Source organism: Microcaecilia unicolor, unplaced genomic scaffold, assembly GCF_901765095.1.
Source record: "Microcaecilia unicolor unplaced genomic scaffold, aMicUni1.1, whole genome shotgun sequence".
Lineage (NCBI taxonomy): Eukaryota > Metazoa > Chordata > Amphibia > Gymnophiona > Siphonopidae > Microcaecilia > Microcaecilia unicolor.
The window spans coordinates 99,681-117,970 of NW_021963036.1; the positions used below are offsets into that span (position 1 = coordinate 99,681).

Sequence of the window (18,290 nt, forward strand, 5' to 3'; positions counted from 1 at the left end):
TGTGCACCAAATTCCACAGTATAGGCTCATGTATGGGATTGAATATGGGAGATGAGCATAGAGGCCCAATACATCTTCCACCCAAAAGAATCTAGGGTTCTAGCTTCTCTGCCAGGGGGCGTCAAAGTTTTAGTCTTGTGTGGATTCCACCAAGGAATTACGACTACTACTACTTATTTCTATAGCGCTACTAGACGTACGCAGCGCTTGTCAAACTCTGGAGAGCTCTGATACATGGCGTCTATCTTCTTGGGCAGGAAAAAGAACTGATAGAGGGGACTCCTAGTTCTTCACCTGCACATCCTTTAGGATCCGGTGAAGGGGGACGGTCATAGCCTCTCTCTAGGAGGAAACTTGTAGTCCAGTACCTCAAACATCTCAATCCTGAGCTCGTCCTCCCATCTGCAAATGAATGGAAATGGCAGCCGCCATTTCCCATACAAAACCCGGGAAGGAAAGGAACTCATGATAGGACAGCATAGGATTTCTCCTTCAAGAAGTACCATGGATCCTCAAACTCCCACAAACGCTCCTCATAGGTGTCGGCAACAAACTCCTCTTGGGAGGACAGAAACCAAGCCTACCTCGATACAAAGGAACCATGTCTCTGAGATGGGCATCGAGGCGTCGGCTCCGCCCTTGACTATGGTGAAGGGGGTCCAACAATGGAAGCGCTCAACAATGGTGCTGCACATGCCACTGGCATCAGAGACCCCACTACAGGCTGAGGGTCTTGCGGGGCAGCAGCAAGAGGCACGGCTGGTTTAAGCACCCCAAATGCCGATGCACACTGTTAACATCCCCAAGTGCTCATGGAGTATGGCCTGGATGCATTCATCGGAGAATGAAGAGACATTGCTGGTCCCATTCTCTTGCGGTGGCCAGAATGCACTCATGCATACGAGGTGGAGACACTGTGCTCTTGTATGGGAAATGGTGGCTGCTATTCCCATACATTTGGAGATGGAGGATGAGCCCAGGGCTGAGATGTTCGAGGTCCTGGACTACAAATTTCCTCCTAGAGAGAAATTGTGACCGTCCCCCTATACCGGATCCTAAAGAATGTGAACGTGGATGAGAACAGCTTAGAGGCAAGTAACTTTGCTTTCTCCATGGAAAGCAGAATACAACTGGACAATTCAACTTTGTACATGAGTCTACAAGAGGTGCTAAAAGAGAACTTCCAGAGAAACAAAAACTTCACTGGTGAGTATTTTACTTGCTGCAAAATTACAATTAAGCTTGGGAAAAGGTAAACAAAATAATCCTAGATTATCTACTATGGAACAGCTGGTTCAGGAACCAACAAGAGGGGGAGCAATTCCAGATTCTAATCTCTAGTGGGCAACATGATCTGGTGCAAGAAGTAATAGTGCTGGGGCCACTTAACAGTGATTATAACATGATCAAATTTGATTTAATAACTGAAGTACATACAGGAAACCTAACATAAGTTAGAATTTAACTTTCAATAAAGACTGAAAATGAGGAAAATGATCAAAATCGTAGAGGAACAGCTGCATAGGTCAAAAATTTATATCAGGTGTGGATGTTCAAAAATACCATTCTGGAAGCCCAGACAAGATATATTCCAAATATTAAAAAACTGGAAGGCCAAACAGCTGGAATGGTTAAAAAACAATGTGAAGGACGCTATTAGAGCTAAAAGAATATCCTTCAGAAAATGGGAGGATCTGACTGAAGATAATTGGAAACAGCATTAGGAATGGGACGTCAGATACAAAGCACTGATAAGGCAAAGAGACTTTGAAAAGAAGCTTGCCTTGGTAGTAAAAAAATACAGAAACTTTAGGTACATTTAAAAGCAGAAGCTGGTAAAATTTGGCTAGACTGCTAGATGATCGAAGGATAAGAGGGACAAGTCAGGGAAGGCAAGGCCATAGTGGAGAGACTAAATTAATTCTGTCTTCACAGAGGAAGAGGTGGGGGATTTCATCATTAAATACCATTTCTGGTACAGTAAGTTGGAAGAACAAACAAATCTATTGTATGCTATCACATCCAGGTGATTTCCTACTTTTTAGTCTATCAAATAACTCCACTACATCTTCCAAGTTTACAGAGTACTGATATAACTAAAATATGAGCTTGCAGAGATTCCAAGATGGCCACCGCTAGGAATGGACATGTGTGAGCCTGCTCTAATTCCGCAGGAAAAAAAATGCCTAAACGTAGAGGACGGGCCGCTGCTGCTACCCCCCAGCATCGCCCAGAATCCATATTACCTTTTTGCAGCGGGCCACGGAAATATCGATGTCGGAAGGCCTGCTTGCTTCACCCGATACAAGGGGAGAGTCGGAGAGGAGCTATGGGCTGGAAGTCTCTCTCAGCCCCGACACTCGAGCCCTGCCCCGCAGCCACTTGGCGCTAGCTCTCCCATTGCGGTGTCTTTGAGCTCGGAGAACCCAGAAGCTCAAGGTCGGGAGGTCCAGAAGGATGTGGAAAGCGAAGCGGAGAGAATATTAATCTCTCCGGGATCATCTGAAGGAACAATGTCGGGGGAAGTTTTGCTGATGGGTCAAGAGAAGGATAAACATACAATCCAACTTCAGGTACCGACCAAACAAACTTCCTTTTCTTTTGTAAAACCGAGTGAAGTGACTTTAGATAGTTTATGGACCTTAATTGCGGATTTTACAAAGAATATTTGTCCTCAAGTCAAAGTAATTTCGGAAGAAATAACTGATTTGAAAAGAAATTTGAGAGAAACTGAGAATAAACTGGAAACTATGGATAAACAGTGAAGCAAGAAAAAGACCTATAAATACAGTTCAAACTCAAAATACTATGATTAAAGATTTGTTGTATTTAAGAAGAAAATCTGAAAATTTTGAAAACTACTCAAGAAGTAAAAATTTGCGTTTCATTAATTTTCCTGTTCAAAAGCTTATATCACCTCGAGAAATATCTTAAAGAGGTCCTAGAGATTGGGGAGGAAAATATTCCCCCCTTTGAACAAGTATACTATCTCCCTACTAAAGGAGATAAGAAATCCCAAGATAATCAACCAATAGATGTCTCTGCTTTACTTAAGATGACAGATTTGGAACAATTAACAACAGCTACTTTGGTAGCTACAGTAGCTTTGCCTCATGATAAACTCTGGATCCTGAGACTTTTTTTCAAAAGATAGATTTAAAGGATTTAAAGGATTAAAAGTCCGAACTTTTCCCGTGTCGAGAGACACACAGAAACGGTGTCAGCAATTTCTTCAACTACGACAACAGACACTTCAAGTAGGTGGTACATTTTTCCTTAAGTATCCGTGTAAGTGTTTGGTTGGCTACCGGTCACAGAGATTTGTCTTTTATGAGCCTTCTCGGTTGTCATCATTTGTTTCAGCAAAACAAGATGGAACTAAAGACACTTAGAAGCTCAAATATAAATTAAACCGTCACATGTCCAGTTGTGTAGTATTATTTAAAGGGATTTTTTCTAATTTCTATCCGCAAATTCTCCATAACGTCACCTTGGGATCCCAGCTGAGGACTTATGAGAATTAAGAATAATTAATATTTTCTTTTTATATGTTTTTCACTTAATTTCTTGTATTAATTTCTCTTTTCTGTGCAAGTATTATTGCTTGTAAAGTTATTGAAAGAAATTATTAAATAAAAAAATAAATAAATATGAGCTTGCAGAGCTATTACTAGTAATTTGTGTTGTCCTTAACATGAAGCATGGTACCAGAAGACTGTAGGGTGGCTAATGTAATGCCAATTTTTAAAAAGGGATCTGGACATAACCTGGTAAATTATAGACCAGTGAACCTGACGTTGGTGCTGGTTAAAATGGTAGACAATATTAATAAAGAACAACATTAGAGCATATACATAGGAATGGATTAATGGGACAAAGCCAATGTGGATTTAGCCAAGGGAAATCTTGCCTCAGATTGCTACATTTCTTTGAAGGCGTGAACAAATGTAGATAAATGTGAGATGGTTGATATTGAGGCATATTTTCAAAGCACTTAGCCTTCCAAAGTTCCATAGAAACCTTTGGAACTTTGGAAGGCTAAGTGCTTTGAAAATATGCCTCATTGTGTATCAGGATTTTCAAATGGCATTTGACAAAGTATCTCATTAATGGCTCCTCAGGAAGTAGGAGGTAGTGCCCTATTGTGGATTAACAATTGGTTAAAAGACAGAAGACAGATTAGGGTTTAGTGTCCAATATTCTTAATTCAGAAGGCTAAATAGCAGGGTTCCCCAAGGATCTGTGTGGAATTAAGTGCTTTTTAATATATTTATAAATGATTTGGAAACAGGAAATTCTCTGATAAGTTATTCAAAGCTAAGAGTATTGTGAAAAATTGTAAGAGAACCTTAAGAGTCTGTTCATCCGAAGTGCAGATGACACAATGTGAGAAAGAGGAAAGTGATGCATGTAGGGAAGAGAAATCCAACTACAGCTACATGATGTGAGGGTCCACATTAGGAAAAAGGTCTAGGTGTAACTGATATATTGAAATCCTCTGCTCAATATGCAGCAGCTAAGCAAAAGGAGAAATTAGATCTTACCTGCTATTTGCTTTCCTTTAGTCCCTCTGGACCGGACCAGGATTGGACTGATGGGTTGTGCACGCCTACCAGCAGGTGGAGACTGAGAAAAAACTGTGACTCTAGAGAGCCAATAAGAGCCCTGGTCATGTGACCCTATCCTCAGTATTTGACTAACAAAGCAGAAAAGAAAGAGAGAAAGATAAGCTTCTGTGCCGTATGGAATTCTAGCAGCCACAAATCACTTGGCGATGCCAAGTATTAGAGCTCACCAGCAACTCTCACCAGAGAAGTGGTATGGCCCTCTTAAAGTTTTATATATAGATACATATATACATACCCATATAAAGATATAGACATATACCTACACATATATACCAGCCACTGAGGCCACCAGCAACTCCGACCAGAGACGTGGCACGGGCCACCTAAAGTTCCATATATACTAGCAGCTTGTCATATCTTTTTTTTTTTTTTTTTAAATATTCCATTGAAAAGATGCCGAAATATGGGAGGGGCCTGGTCCGGTCCGGAGGGACTAAAGGAAAGCAAATTAGCAGGTAAGATCTAATTTCTCCTTCCTTAGCGTCCCTCCGGACCGGACCAGGATTGGACTGATGGGACGTACCAAAGCAGTAATCTTAAGGGAGGGACCCTATCAACCGCTAAGAATATGCGAGTTGCATAGATCGCCTCCTGGCGACAATGAACATGTAGAGTGTATATCAATTAAAACAAATGAAGCTAAGCCCAAAATGGCACCTTCCAACATGAGCACCTAGGGCACCAAGAAGTAAGATAGGTGAAAACACTCTCCGGAACGGTACCCCAGTGAGCAGACAAATAGAGGATATGAATTCCATAATCTGTCGAGATATAGTGAGGCCGAAACAACTAAAAAAAAACCTCACTCCAACTGACCAGAAGGACCAAAGAAGAACCAAATAGCTTGTAACAGCTCTCTAAATATAAGAGCTCTTTTCATAGCATATAATTTCCTGTGATCTTGACCTTCCGCAGAAGACCCCAGACCAATAAGAAAAAAGTGATGGGAAAAGATGAAAATGGGAAAGTACAGTAGATAGAAAAGAAGTACCCAGATGCAGAAGTACTTGCTCCTTGTCAAAAAATTCCAAAAAGAAAAAACGGAAACCTGCATGAAAGAAACTTGCAGAACCTACTCTCCTAGCTGAAGCCAAGACTACTAAAAGCACTGTCTGAAGACAGTAAGAAACCATAAAGGAAACCAGAAGATCTCGGACTATCGGGCAAGAAGACTAACTCCCTGTCACTCCATGGTCTGACAATGTCGCTAAGGCACAGAGACTGAAATCGGAGAAGAGAAACTACAACTACCAAAGACGCCGTCCTACTTAGCAAGGCTGGATGCCTGTGCCAGGTGGAGAGCATGCGCTAGCCTGAGTAAGAGATAAACAAAGAGACCAGACAGGGAAAGAAATTGCAACTACAAAGACCCGTCCTGCTTATCAAGGCTGGATGCCTGTCCCAGAGAGCATGCGCCAGCCTGAGTACGAGAGAAACAATGAGGCCAGACTGGAGAAAAAGAAACTCCACTAGACAAAAAGGAAAAAAAGACAGCCCCAAACGGCAACTTGGTATCCCGGCAAGGAAACATAAGGGTTATCCTTCTGAGATCCCAATGCCTGATCGAAATGCCGACCTTGAAGAGAAGACCGTCCTGCCCGAATGGGACGGTATGCTACCTGGCTTGGCGGATGGTAAATCCATACAAATGACCCCTCTGGAATAAAACAGAGGACAGCACACTGCACTGTTCGCTAGCTTACACTTTAGTCTGCTTATAGAGAGAGAGAAACATGGGGGAAGAACAAGAACTACATGTCAAGCCTGTAAAGAGACCACATGCGAACCCTGTAACAAAATAAACTGACCACCTTGAAAGGAGGCAACACGCCTTCTGGCAGATTTGCCATAGGAAAGGATGTGCCTTCTGAACATACGATGACCCCCGATCTACCAGGGGACCAGATGTCTATATTGAACGAAGATAAGAAGGTAAGAAGGCCCAGACTTGCCAGGAGACCGAAAACCATTCTGCCAGAACATAAGATAGAATCAGTCCTGCCAGAGAACAAGATTGAGTATTTTGAAATACCAGAGGACAGGAAAATATTCCGGACGAATAGAATATGTCACAATGCCGACATAACAGAGTGCTCATAATAAATCGGTAGCCCCCAGGGAAACCTACTTGATCTGAGAGCGACTGACAGTCCCCTAGAGTGCCAAAATGCCACCCAGAGGAAAGGTAAATGGCAACGTAAAGAGACCAGATGCTAGCCCTGGAAGCAAATCAAATGCCAATAGCAATGGAGGAAAAGTAAGTTTCCATGAAAAGACCACATGGTAGTCCTGGAACGAAAAACCGAGCCCCATAAACAACACACAAGGTTAACACTGATAAAGAAGATGGAAAATGCTTCAGGACACTCAAAAAGAGAAAGAGCACGGAAGTCCCGCTGCAAAAGGCAATTGCCAAGGGAAAACCTTGCCACCATGTTCGCAAGTAACCCCGAATGCATCCTGAGATAAAAATTGCACCTCTCGGACTGTGGCCTGCTGACTCTGTAGACAAGCCAGGTCTTTTGTTTACTTCTTACTTTTTTTTTTTTTTTTAAATAGCTAGGCGTCTAGCCATGCGTGAAGAAGAATCACCTCTTTTCTGAGGGGTAGCATAACTATGGTGAACTTTAGAGACTGAGTCTGAGAGAAGTATGCAGAACAGATTCTGTCAGCCAAGGTGCTGCACGAAACTCCACAATGAGGAATCGAAGGAGTTGGTGATAAAGACCTTGAGCCTTTAAAAGCGCGCTCGACTACAATGAGAGTCCAAATAGGATGAAAGACACTCCCTTCTTAGGACTAGAAAGTAAAAATTGCATTCTGAAGAATTGAGCGAGGCCATGGTGTAAGGACCAAGAGCCCCTTGTAGGGAGTTCCCTACTTGACCTGCCTTGCCACGAGAGCGATAGGGAAAACTGGTGAAAGACATCCGAGAGAAAGATGGCGAAGTGCAAGGCATAACTGTCTTAATACACAAGAATCACTGGCCAGAGGAAACAAGAAGATGAGTGCCCTGTAAGAGTAGGGCCATGGACCAGAGGCCAAATACAAGTAGAAAAGAATGGTTTCCTGATATAAACAGGTGAAAATGGCCTGCCACTATGATATCATGACAGAAAGGAAAACAAGTGAGGACAACAGTATAGATAAATATGCACCCATAGAGCATATGTCATACCAGAGAGAAAAAAGGCATAGCATTTGCTGACACCAGGTAGCTATAGTGCTATATGCACAAACTAGCCGCCAGACCCGCCAGAATTCTGAAGAAATATATAGAACAGAGTTCATACCAGAGAAGAAAGGTAAAGTACTTGCTAACCCAGAGTTAGCTATAGGTCCCATATGCAGAAACCAGCCTTCAGGCACATACGATATCTGAAGAAATATCTGAAAGTATAAACACACCATGCAGCAAAACGCCTTAAGATGCTGCTTCTGTAAGAAAAAACACTAGAGGCTTAGCAAAAGAAACTATACGTTACTGGAGATTAGTGTTGTTTAAAATTCCCTGTGACTCTAACCATGCTTGAGAAAGAAAACTCTGGGAATGCATAATTAGAAATCATGCTTGAGAAGGAACCTCTTGGCATACATAATTGGAAATCATGGCCTCTGTAAAAACTGAAAGTACAAACGTGTAGTATGTACATACCCTCTAGGGAAAGAAAGAAATAGCAATATGAGACAGCCCCAACACTGGGAACCCAGAAACCAAGATTACCCCAGTTTAACAGAGCAAGCAGCCTAAAATAATTTGTGCAGAGCTACTGTGTGCAAATTGTGAGGACAAAGGCGCAAGCAAGTCAGCCTTCCGTATAAAACATACATTATATAAAATAGGCTAAATCTGGGCGAGCCATGGAATTACTTGTGAAGGTCCCTTAAATGAAGAAAACAGTGAATGACTCCCCTGAAACATCCGTAAAGCCATACCTGTTGAAACATGTGGAGACCAGGTCAAGGCAAACAAATAAAATTTTCCATCTCCTGAGATTCGTCAACTCCACTACTTCCGTTTCTCTCTGCACCATAGAAGAAAAAGAAACAGAGAAGTGCTGTGCCTGAGAAGCTGCAGCTGCGATAACAAAATGGCGGCCTTCCGTGCCACAATAAAAAGAAATAACAGAGAGCAGAAAAAAAAACAGGCGCGACGGACTGGGCAAAAAACGAAGACATATGGAAGCGCTGACGCCGTCCGAAGAGCTCCCAAAGAAACGCGTAACTCCGCAAGAACCGTTACACTCCGGCACTGACAAAAACATGCCCCGACGAAAAACAAAGCTTCACGCCTTTATGCCCCGTCGAGAAACAAAGCTTTGTGCCTTTATGCCCCGTTGAGAAACAAAGCTTTGCGCCTTTATGCCCGTTGAGAAACAAAAACTTTGCGCCCTTGTCTTCTTTATTTTATTTATTAATTTTTTTTTTTTTAAAGAAAACGCGAAGAAAAAATTCTGATGAGTAAAGACTAGATAAAGCCCCGAAAAAAAGGTCGGAGCCGAAAACGATTAGACTCCGGCGGAGACAAAAACCTGCTGCAGCGTCTCCTGCATAATGGAGCTCTCTCCGCCCAAAATGCAACACAATCGTTTTTTTTGTTTTTTTTAAAGGAGCTGACTTAGAAAAGAAAATTGCTGAAGAATAAAAGAACAACACGAGCTGCCTGCTCATTAGTAGCCTGGGGATTTTTTTTTTTTTTAAACAGCTTGCTGGTTAAAATGCTGGGGAAGGAAAATATTTGTACTTTTAACTTGCTATAGTGGCTGCCTCTCCCAAAGACATACACCTTTCTAAACAAAGGGTAGCCTTTCCCAGTTACGTATGGGAGATGGGGAGGAAGGGGGGAGGGACTCGGGACACCAGAGTTTAACACCCCCAGAGGCTGTAAAAGAAAGAAAGGAAAAGAAATCTCTATCTGACCAGCGTCCACAAAGAAGTCCTAGGCCCAGAAGAAGTAGCATTGTTGTTCTTATTATTAACCTCTAAAGAGAAGAGAAAGAGAGAGACTAAAGGGCTCGCTTCCTACCTGCTGGGAGACTGAGAAAATACTGAGGCTAGGGTCACATGACCAGGGCTCTTATTGGCTCTCTAGAGTCACAGTTTTTTCTCAGTCTCCACCTGCTGGTAGGTGTGCACACCCATCAGTCCAATCCTGGTCCGGTCCGGAGGGATGCTAAGGAAATAATGTTAGGAATTATTAGGGAAAATGGAGAACAAAACAGATTACAATATCTTTGTATCATTCCATTGAGGGATTGCACCTTGAACATTGTGTGCAGTTCTGGTCACTGCATCTCAAAAAAGAAAAAAAAAAAAGATAGAATTAGAAAAGGTACATAGAAAGGCAACGAAAATGATAAAGGGATGGGACAACTTCTCTATAAGGAAAGGCTAAAGAGACTAGAGCTCTTCAGTCTGGAGAAGAGATGGCCGAGGAAAGATACGACAGATGTCTATAAACTACTCAAGTAAAATGGAATGGGTAGATGTGAATCACTTGTTACTCTTTCCAAAAATACATGGACTAGAGGGGTATGCAAATGAAGCTACTACGTATAAGTGTAAAACAATCAGCAAAAATTGGTAAAAGCAGTTAGTTTATGGACTTCTTTTTTTGTTTTAATCCTGATAAGCTATCATTCACATGGACTTGGGAAAATCCACTGCTTATTCCTGGGATAAGCAGTATAAAATCCATTTACTCTTTTGGGATCTTGCCAGATCATTGTGTGACCTGGATTGACCACTGTTAGAAAGGGTACTGGGCTTGATGGACCTTCAGTCTGTCCCAGTATGGGAATGTTTTTGTACTAATAGTAGCTGGTATTTATTTTTGTCTTATTTTCCCTGTCAGTTTTTTTTAATTTGTGTTTGTATGTATTTTTAATTCAAATACTTGTTAATGATATTTATGTATTTTTATTTTTGTAGATCCCCTGACACAGGCAACTGGCCAAATCACAGTCTATTGGGTCCTTCAATAAACTTGCTCCCATCATCCTGCTTCTTGAGACCAGTTGCATTCTAAGACATTTCACATCAAATTCTTGTACTGGAGCCCATAAGAATCTGTATCCTAGGAATGGCTCCAGAACAATAGTCACTTGTCTGATAATCTCTCAGACATTAGTTATTTTCACAAGTGTAGACTGGTCCGTATCACACCCAACACAAACAGCAGTTAACATGTCAGAAGCCTCAAGCCCCATACTTACCGGAGCTCCATTTCAGTCTCCAGGCTCTCTATCTGCTTGGCTGTAGATGTACCCTCGTCTTCAATATTTGCTAGTTCTTTCACAGTATAGGTGCGCCTCTGAAACATACCATACAGAACAGCTTTAGGGAGAAAATATTAAAAGAAGAAAGTAGATACACAGATATAACAATACCCAAACTAAATCCTGACACAACCAGATCATTGGATTTTGGAACTCTAGGGTATATGAGGGTACCCTGCTGTGAAGCAAGAGCTGGGGTCTGAATTATTAGACCAAAAATCTCTCTCTAGCAGTGAAGACCTGATAAAGTGAACATTTACAGACCTGTATTAAGAAAAAAAAAAAAAGTTGCTCACCTCCATTCTCCAAATACTACAGATCAGTCCTTACAGAGGTGACTTCAGATGAAAACAAGGCCAGGGTGTCACTAATCTTCCAGGGATTTCTGGTATGCTCTATTCACCCTAGTGGGATGTACTGGTTTTACAGCCATAATTCAGGGACCTCTACAATCTGACAGCTAAAAAGCTTGGAGAATGCTAATTCCTTGGAGAGGGTTCTGCAAGTACCAATATCCAACTGCCCTTGAAGAATATTGTTACAAACCAGCAATTTTACTTTCTCCAGAGGAGAAGCAAATAATCATCAGGTGTGAATCCCTAGTTACAAGCTGCTTTAAACAGGAAAAAACACAAGCAGTGGGAAATGCATTACCTCTTAATTTCCATTCCTTGAATGGGGCTTCTCCAGCATGTTCTGCTGTCACATTGATCCCCCTAGTCCCATCAGTTTGAGGCCTGGCTTTTGCTTTTGGTGACTCTCAATGAACAAGGCAGTTTATAACAATTCAAACAGAAAAGGAACAGTTACAGTTTCAATAGAGATAGAAAAGGAAACTGCCATTAATTGCTCACTGATATGCCATTCTGTAATATTCTAAGCAAATGGTTTTTAATGCAGCCTTAAAGCAGTTACAGAGCCTGTGCCCATAGATCTGTGCAGCAGTATTCTGTACAAGTTGTAGTCTATGAACTAGAGCACAATTTAGTCTGCGATATACAGAATTGCAACAGTCAATATAAATCAGGACCAAAGCAAAAGCAAGAAATGTTAAGATTACTCAAGGCACCAACTTCAAAGTTGCCACCACAGAGCCAGGCAGCTGCAGATAGACCCAGGCCCTTTGTGCCTACCACACAGAACACTTTCGGGACCAGTATCATCCACTATAGAGTATGGAATATTTTACAGCTTTGGGGAGTCCATTCCATAGTTGTGCGCTTACGTAGGAGAAGCTGGATGCATAAGTTGTTTGTATTTAAGTCCTTTACAATTTGGATAACGTAGGTTTAGGTATGATCGAGATGATCTGATTGTTTCTGGTTGGTAGATCTATAAGGTCTGTCATGTATCCTAGGACTACACCGTGGATAATTTTGTGAACAAAGGTGCAGATTTTGAAGATGATCCGTTCTTTGATTGGGAGCCAGTGCAGCTTTTCTCGTCGGAGGTTTAGCACTTTCGAAGCATAATTTACCAAATATTTATTTGTTGCATTTGTATCCCACATTTTCCCACCTATTTGCAGGCTCAATGTGGCTTACAGTATGCCGTAATGGCGATCGCCATTTCTGGAATGAGAAATACAACGTATTATTACATTGAAGTTCATAAATGTTGAAGTAAATTATAAAATAAGTTGGATAAACAGTTCATTTCAGGCATGAGAGATAGGGGGTAGGACGTTAATGTTCATTGGTGACAAACTGATTGAAGCAATTAGGTGTAAAGAATTCGGTTTTATCTGGTTCTGCTGTTTTGTTTGTTGTTCTGTTTTGATGTTAGGTCATTTATGTCAGCTGCATTTTGGGTGGTCTGGAGTTTTTTTGCAAGTTGTTCTTTACATCCCACAGATTGCGTTGCAGTAGTCTGCATGGCTTAGGACCATTACATAAGTACATAAGTAATGCCATACTGGAAAAGACCAAAGGTCCATCGAGCCCAGCATCCTGTCCCCGACAGCAGCCAATCCAGGCCAAGGGCACCTGGCAAGTTACCCAAACGTACAAACATTTTATGCAAGTTAGTCCCGAAATTGTGGATTTTTCCCAAGTCCATTTAGTAGCGGTATATGGACTTGTCCTTTAGGAAACCGTCCAACCCCTTTTAAACTCTGCCAAGCTAAACGCCTTCACTACGTTCTCCGGCAACGAATTCCAGAGTTTAATTATGCGTTGGGTGAAGAACATTTTCTCCCATTTGTTTTAAATTTACTACACTGGGGGAGGAAGTGACGTCATCGAACATAATTGACGTCTGAGCAAAGAGCTCCCGCTTGCCCCTACAAAGATAGGCGAATAACCAGCATCAAACACACAAAAAAAATAACGATAAGCGAACCTCGAAGGCAACTGAAAGCAGGGCGGTCCCCACGGCTGATGAGCCAGAAATCTAAAACGGCGAACTTAGTGCAATTTGCCTTCAAGCTGTGAGGGGACGGAGGGGCGAACAAAATGGCGGAGCCAGAGGAAAAATCGCCACCGGAAGGATTGACGGAGCGCCAAAGGCAGGTCACACTGCAGGGGCTAGGGGGAGATTCCCCGCCCGGATCGGCGATACCTGCAGAACTGAAGTCCTGGCTCCAAGATATCAGCGCTAAACTGCAGACGTTGCGCGATGAAGTGGTGACGCTGGGATCCGAACTTAAGGCCGACATACGGGACTTGGGCTCCAGAATTGAAGAAATTGAAACACAAATGGAAAATCAAGGGGAGGACCTGGGCCAGTTGGACCAGCAAGTAATAGAAGGTCCACTCAGCAACAACAAGAAAAACTAGAAGACCTTGAAATAGGAACCGGAGAAGCAATCTGAGGTTCCAGGGACTACCAGAAACACCAACATATCAAGACAGCGAAGTAGTGGTCGAAAAGATGGTGGTGGAGCTATTAGGCGCAGGCGGCACGCAGATCACAGAGGATGAGGGCATAGGGCGATGGGCCCAGCTAGAACGATGTGCCGAAGGATATTATTGCTGTTTTAAGAGCTACAAGCTCAAAGAACAAGTTATTAAAATGTCTCGCCAGGTACAGGTCTTCACCTGGGAGTCATACAAGATAGAAATTTACCAAGATCTAGCGGCCGCAACCCTGAAGAGGAGAAAATGACTGCGCCCATTCACCAGAATGCTGAGAGAAATGAACATTAATATAGATGGAGGCATCCTTTTGCTTTAGCCTTTTACAAAGATGGTAAACAGCATCAGATGCGCTCTATAGCAAAGGCGAGAGAGATTTGTCCAGAAGTCGAGACAGAGAAAGATCCACTGGACCCCGCCACACTCAGAGAAGGAATCTGCAAGCTGCCCCACCGAAATGGAAATGCGTTGGAAAAGGGCTGAAGCGCCTGCAACGGCAGCAGTCGGCGGCGAAGGTCTCTTGAGATTATACACAGAGGGAAGCTTTTCATCTCCGGTAGCCTGGGGCCGTGAATATGGCCGAAGAAGCAGAGCCCGTGAGGACACGTGAGATAGTTTGACTGGTTTGGTTCACTATGTTGTTTAATGGGAGTTGGGGGCAGCGGTAATTTGTTCCATATGTCACTTTCCCTTACCAAGGGGTCCAGGGTTTTCCACTGGCCACCATAGAAGTTCGGGGGAAAGAAGGGGAGGGGGGAGATGGGGCTTAACGGGAGAGGAGAGTCACACATAGCATCTCTGGGCCAGGAGATCAGACAAATAGGGGCCCACAATATAGGGAGGAGAGGGCGTCAGGGAACTAAGAGGGAAGGAATGACATCTAGACTTAATGGTTGTCGCTGAACGTTAAATTACTACACTGTAGTTTCATCGCATGCCCCCTAGTCCTAATATTTTTGGAAAGCGTGAACAGACGCTTCACAACCACCTGTTTCACTCCCTCATTATTTTATATACCTCTATCACATCTCCAAGCTGAAAAGCCCTAGCCTCCGTAGTCTTTCTTCATAGGGAAGTCCATCCATCCCCGCTATCATTTTTATCATCCTTCGCTGCACCTTTTCCAGTTCTATTATATCTTTCTTGAGATGCAGCGACCAGAATTGAACACAATACTCAAGGTGCGGTCGCACCATGGAGCGATACAACGGCATTATAACATCCTCACATCTGTTCTCCATACCTTTCCTAATACTCAACATTCTATTCGTTTCCTAGCCGCAACAGCACACTGAGCAGAAGGTTTCAGTGTATCATCAACGACGACACCCAGATCCCTTTCTTGGTCCGTAACTCCTAACGTGGAACCTTGCATGACATAGCTATAATTCGGGGTTTTCCCCCACATGCATCACCTTGCACTTGTTCACATTAAACGTCATCTGCCATTTAGCCGCCCAGTCTCCCAGTCTCGTAAGGTCCTTCTGTAATTTTTCACAATCCTGTCACGAGTTAACGACTTTGAATAACTTTGTGTCATCAGCAAATTTAATTACCTCGCCGAGTACTCCCATCTCTAAATCCTTTATAACTATATTAAAAGCAGCGGTCCTAGCACTGGACCCCTGAAGACCCCACTAACTACCCTTCTCCATTGTGAATATTGTTCATTTAACCCAACTCTGTTCCTATCCTTCAACCAGTTTTTTATCCACAATAGGACATTAGGTTGCGAAAGACTTCCCTCGGAAGAAAGGTTTATTCGTTTAAATTTCCACATTGAGTAGAACATTTTCTTTATTATGGAGTTTACTTGGCTCTCAAGGGTAAGGTTGCGGTCGATTGTGACACAGAGTATTTTTAGGCTGTCTGAAGTAGGAAGAGTGTGTTCTAGGGTGTTTATGGTTGTGGGCATGTACTTGTTATGTTCAGATGAAAGGATGAGGCACTGTTTTTTCAGTGTTCAGTTGGAATGAATTTGCCCAGGAGTTCATGATGTTCAAGCCATCATTGATTCATTAGTTATTTCTGTCAAGTCATGACTGAAGGGAATGTAGATTGTGATGTCATCTGCATAGATACATAGTAACATAGTAGATGACAACACAAAAAGACCTGCACAGTCCATCTAGTCTGCCCAACAAGATAAATTCATATGTGCTACTTTTTGTGTATACCTTACCTTGATTGTATTTTGTCATTTTCAGGGCACAGACCGTATAAGTCTGCCCAGCACTATCCCCGCCTCCCACCACCAGTCTCGGCTAAGCTGCTGAGGATCCATTCCCTCAGAACAGGATTCCTTTATGTTTATCCCATGCATGTTGAATTCCGTTACCGTTTTCCTCTCCACCACCTCGACATGTCGAATTGGAGGAGAAGTATGCTTTTACCTGTGGCTATTTCTTGCTTGAATTTGGCCAGGAGCGTGACTAGGACAGTTTCAGTACTGTAGTGGGGGCGGAATCTTGAATGTGAATCGTGTAATATTGAGAACTTGTCCATGTATTCCGTAAGCTGTTTGGTCACCAGGCTCTCCATCAGTTTGACTACTAGTGGGATAGACGCAACTGGGCGGTAATTGGTGAGATCGTTTGTGTTTTTCTTGGTGTCTTTTGGTATTGGGGTGAGTAGGATGTTGCCATATTCCTCGGGGAAGAGACCTTGTTGTAACAAGAAGTTTAGGTGGGATGTGAGGTCTGCAATGAAGCGGTCAGGGGCGGATTTCAGTAGGTGACTGGGACATGTGTCCAGTTTGCAGTGGGTGTTTTGTAACTGATTCAGTGGTGAGGAGAATGAATGTTGACCAGATACGGTCAGCTGGGCATCCACCAGGGGATTAGGTCCAGGTCACTGAAGAAGTTATCAACGTTAGTGTTGTGCTGAGGAAGTGTGCTGCGTAGTTTTATTATTTTTTCGTTAAAGTAGTTAGCAAGTTTGTCTGCGGGTGGGGAGTTTGTGTTGGTTGAGGGGATAGGGGTGTGTCTAATAACTTATTACGAGTTGAAATAGTTTCTTCATATCTTTGTAATCCGGTCCTAATATAGCTTTGTAGTAGGACCTTTTGGTTTGTCTTATTGCATATTTGTATTTTCTATGTATTTGTTTCCATGCATTGAGTGTATGTTCATCTTTTGCTTTTTTCCATGCTCGTTCAAGTTTCCTGGATTGTGTTTTGAGTTTTTTTAGTTCGTCATTGAACCATGGTATTGAATTTTGTCCTCTTGATATTCTTGTCTTTAAGGGCGCTATTTTGTTTAGTACGCTTCTGCATTTGTCCTCCCAATGGTTGAGGTAGTGTATGGAGTCCGTACGTGTTTTCCATTCATTGTCATATCCGGAGACACCCTCTGAAAGACCCAAGGAGACAACCTCTAAGCTCTCAACAGGCCGTGAGAGCTAGAGACTGGAGGTTGGGATGTAGAAGCGACCCTTCGTTCTGGATGATGAGGGTCGGAAAACACTCCAATCTCCACGGTTCTTCGGAGGACAACTCCAGAAGAAGAGGAAACCAGATCTGACGAGGCCAGAAGGGAGCAATCAGGATCACTGTTCTGCGGGCTTCCTTGAGTTTCAGCAGTCTTCTCTACTAGAGGTATGGGAGGATACGCCTACAGAAAGCCTGTCTCCCAATGGAGGAGAAAAGCATCTCACGCTAGTCTGTCATGGGCCTGAAGTATGGAACAGAACTGAGGGACTTTGTGATTGATCTGAGTGGCAAAAAGATCCACCGAGGGGGTGTCCCACTCTCAGAAGATCTTGTGGACAACGACCATGTTTAGCGACCACTCGTGAGGTTGCATGACCCTGCTCAACCTGTCGGCCAGACTGTTGTTTACGCCTGCCAGATACGGTGACCTGGAGAAACATGCTGTGATGGTGCACCCAAAGCCACATCCGGACGGCTTCCTGACAGAGGGGAGATCTGGTGCCCCCCTACTTGTTGGTGTAATACATAGCAACCTGATTGTCTGTCTGAATTAGAATGATTGGTTGGACAACCGATCTCTGAAAGCCTTGAGAGCATTCCAGATCGCCCGTAATTCCAGGAGGTTGATCTGAAGATACTTTTCCTGAAAGGACCAAGCTCCCTGAGTGTGAAGTCCATCAACATGAGCTCCCCGCCCCAGGAGGGATGCATCCATCGTCAGCATTTATTGTGGCTGAGGAATTTGGAATGGACGTCCCAAGGTCAAATTGGATCGAATGGTCCAACACTGAAGGGAACTGCAAAAGTCGGTGGAGAGATTGATGACATCCTCTAGATCCCCTGTAGCCTGGCACCACTGGGAAGCTAGGGTCCATTGAGCTGATCTCATATGTAGGCGTGCCATGGGAGTTACATAAACTGTGGAAGCCATGTGCCCTAAGAGTCTCACCATCTGCCGAGCTGTGATCTGTTGAGACGCTCGAGCCAAGGACACTAGGGCCAGAAAATTGTCTGCCCTTGCCTGGGGAAGATAAGCTTGAGACGTCCGTGTGTCCAAGAGAGCTCCAATGAACTCCAATTTCTGAACCGGGACAAGATG

General features: G+C 43.2%; 1 protein-coding gene across 1 annotated transcript in view; it reads right to left on the reverse strand.

Annotated features, from left to right (window-relative positions):
* The window catches only part of LOC115458807 (chromosome-associated kinesin KIF4-like), a 210,843-nt gene that overhangs the window by 49,650 nt on the left and 142,903 nt on the right, over window positions 1-18,290 (reverse strand). The window contains 1 exon segment of the mRNA XM_030188620.1: window positions 10,844-10,941. Within this exon segment, the coding sequence (XP_030044480.1) occupies window positions 10,844-10,941 (98 nt within the window).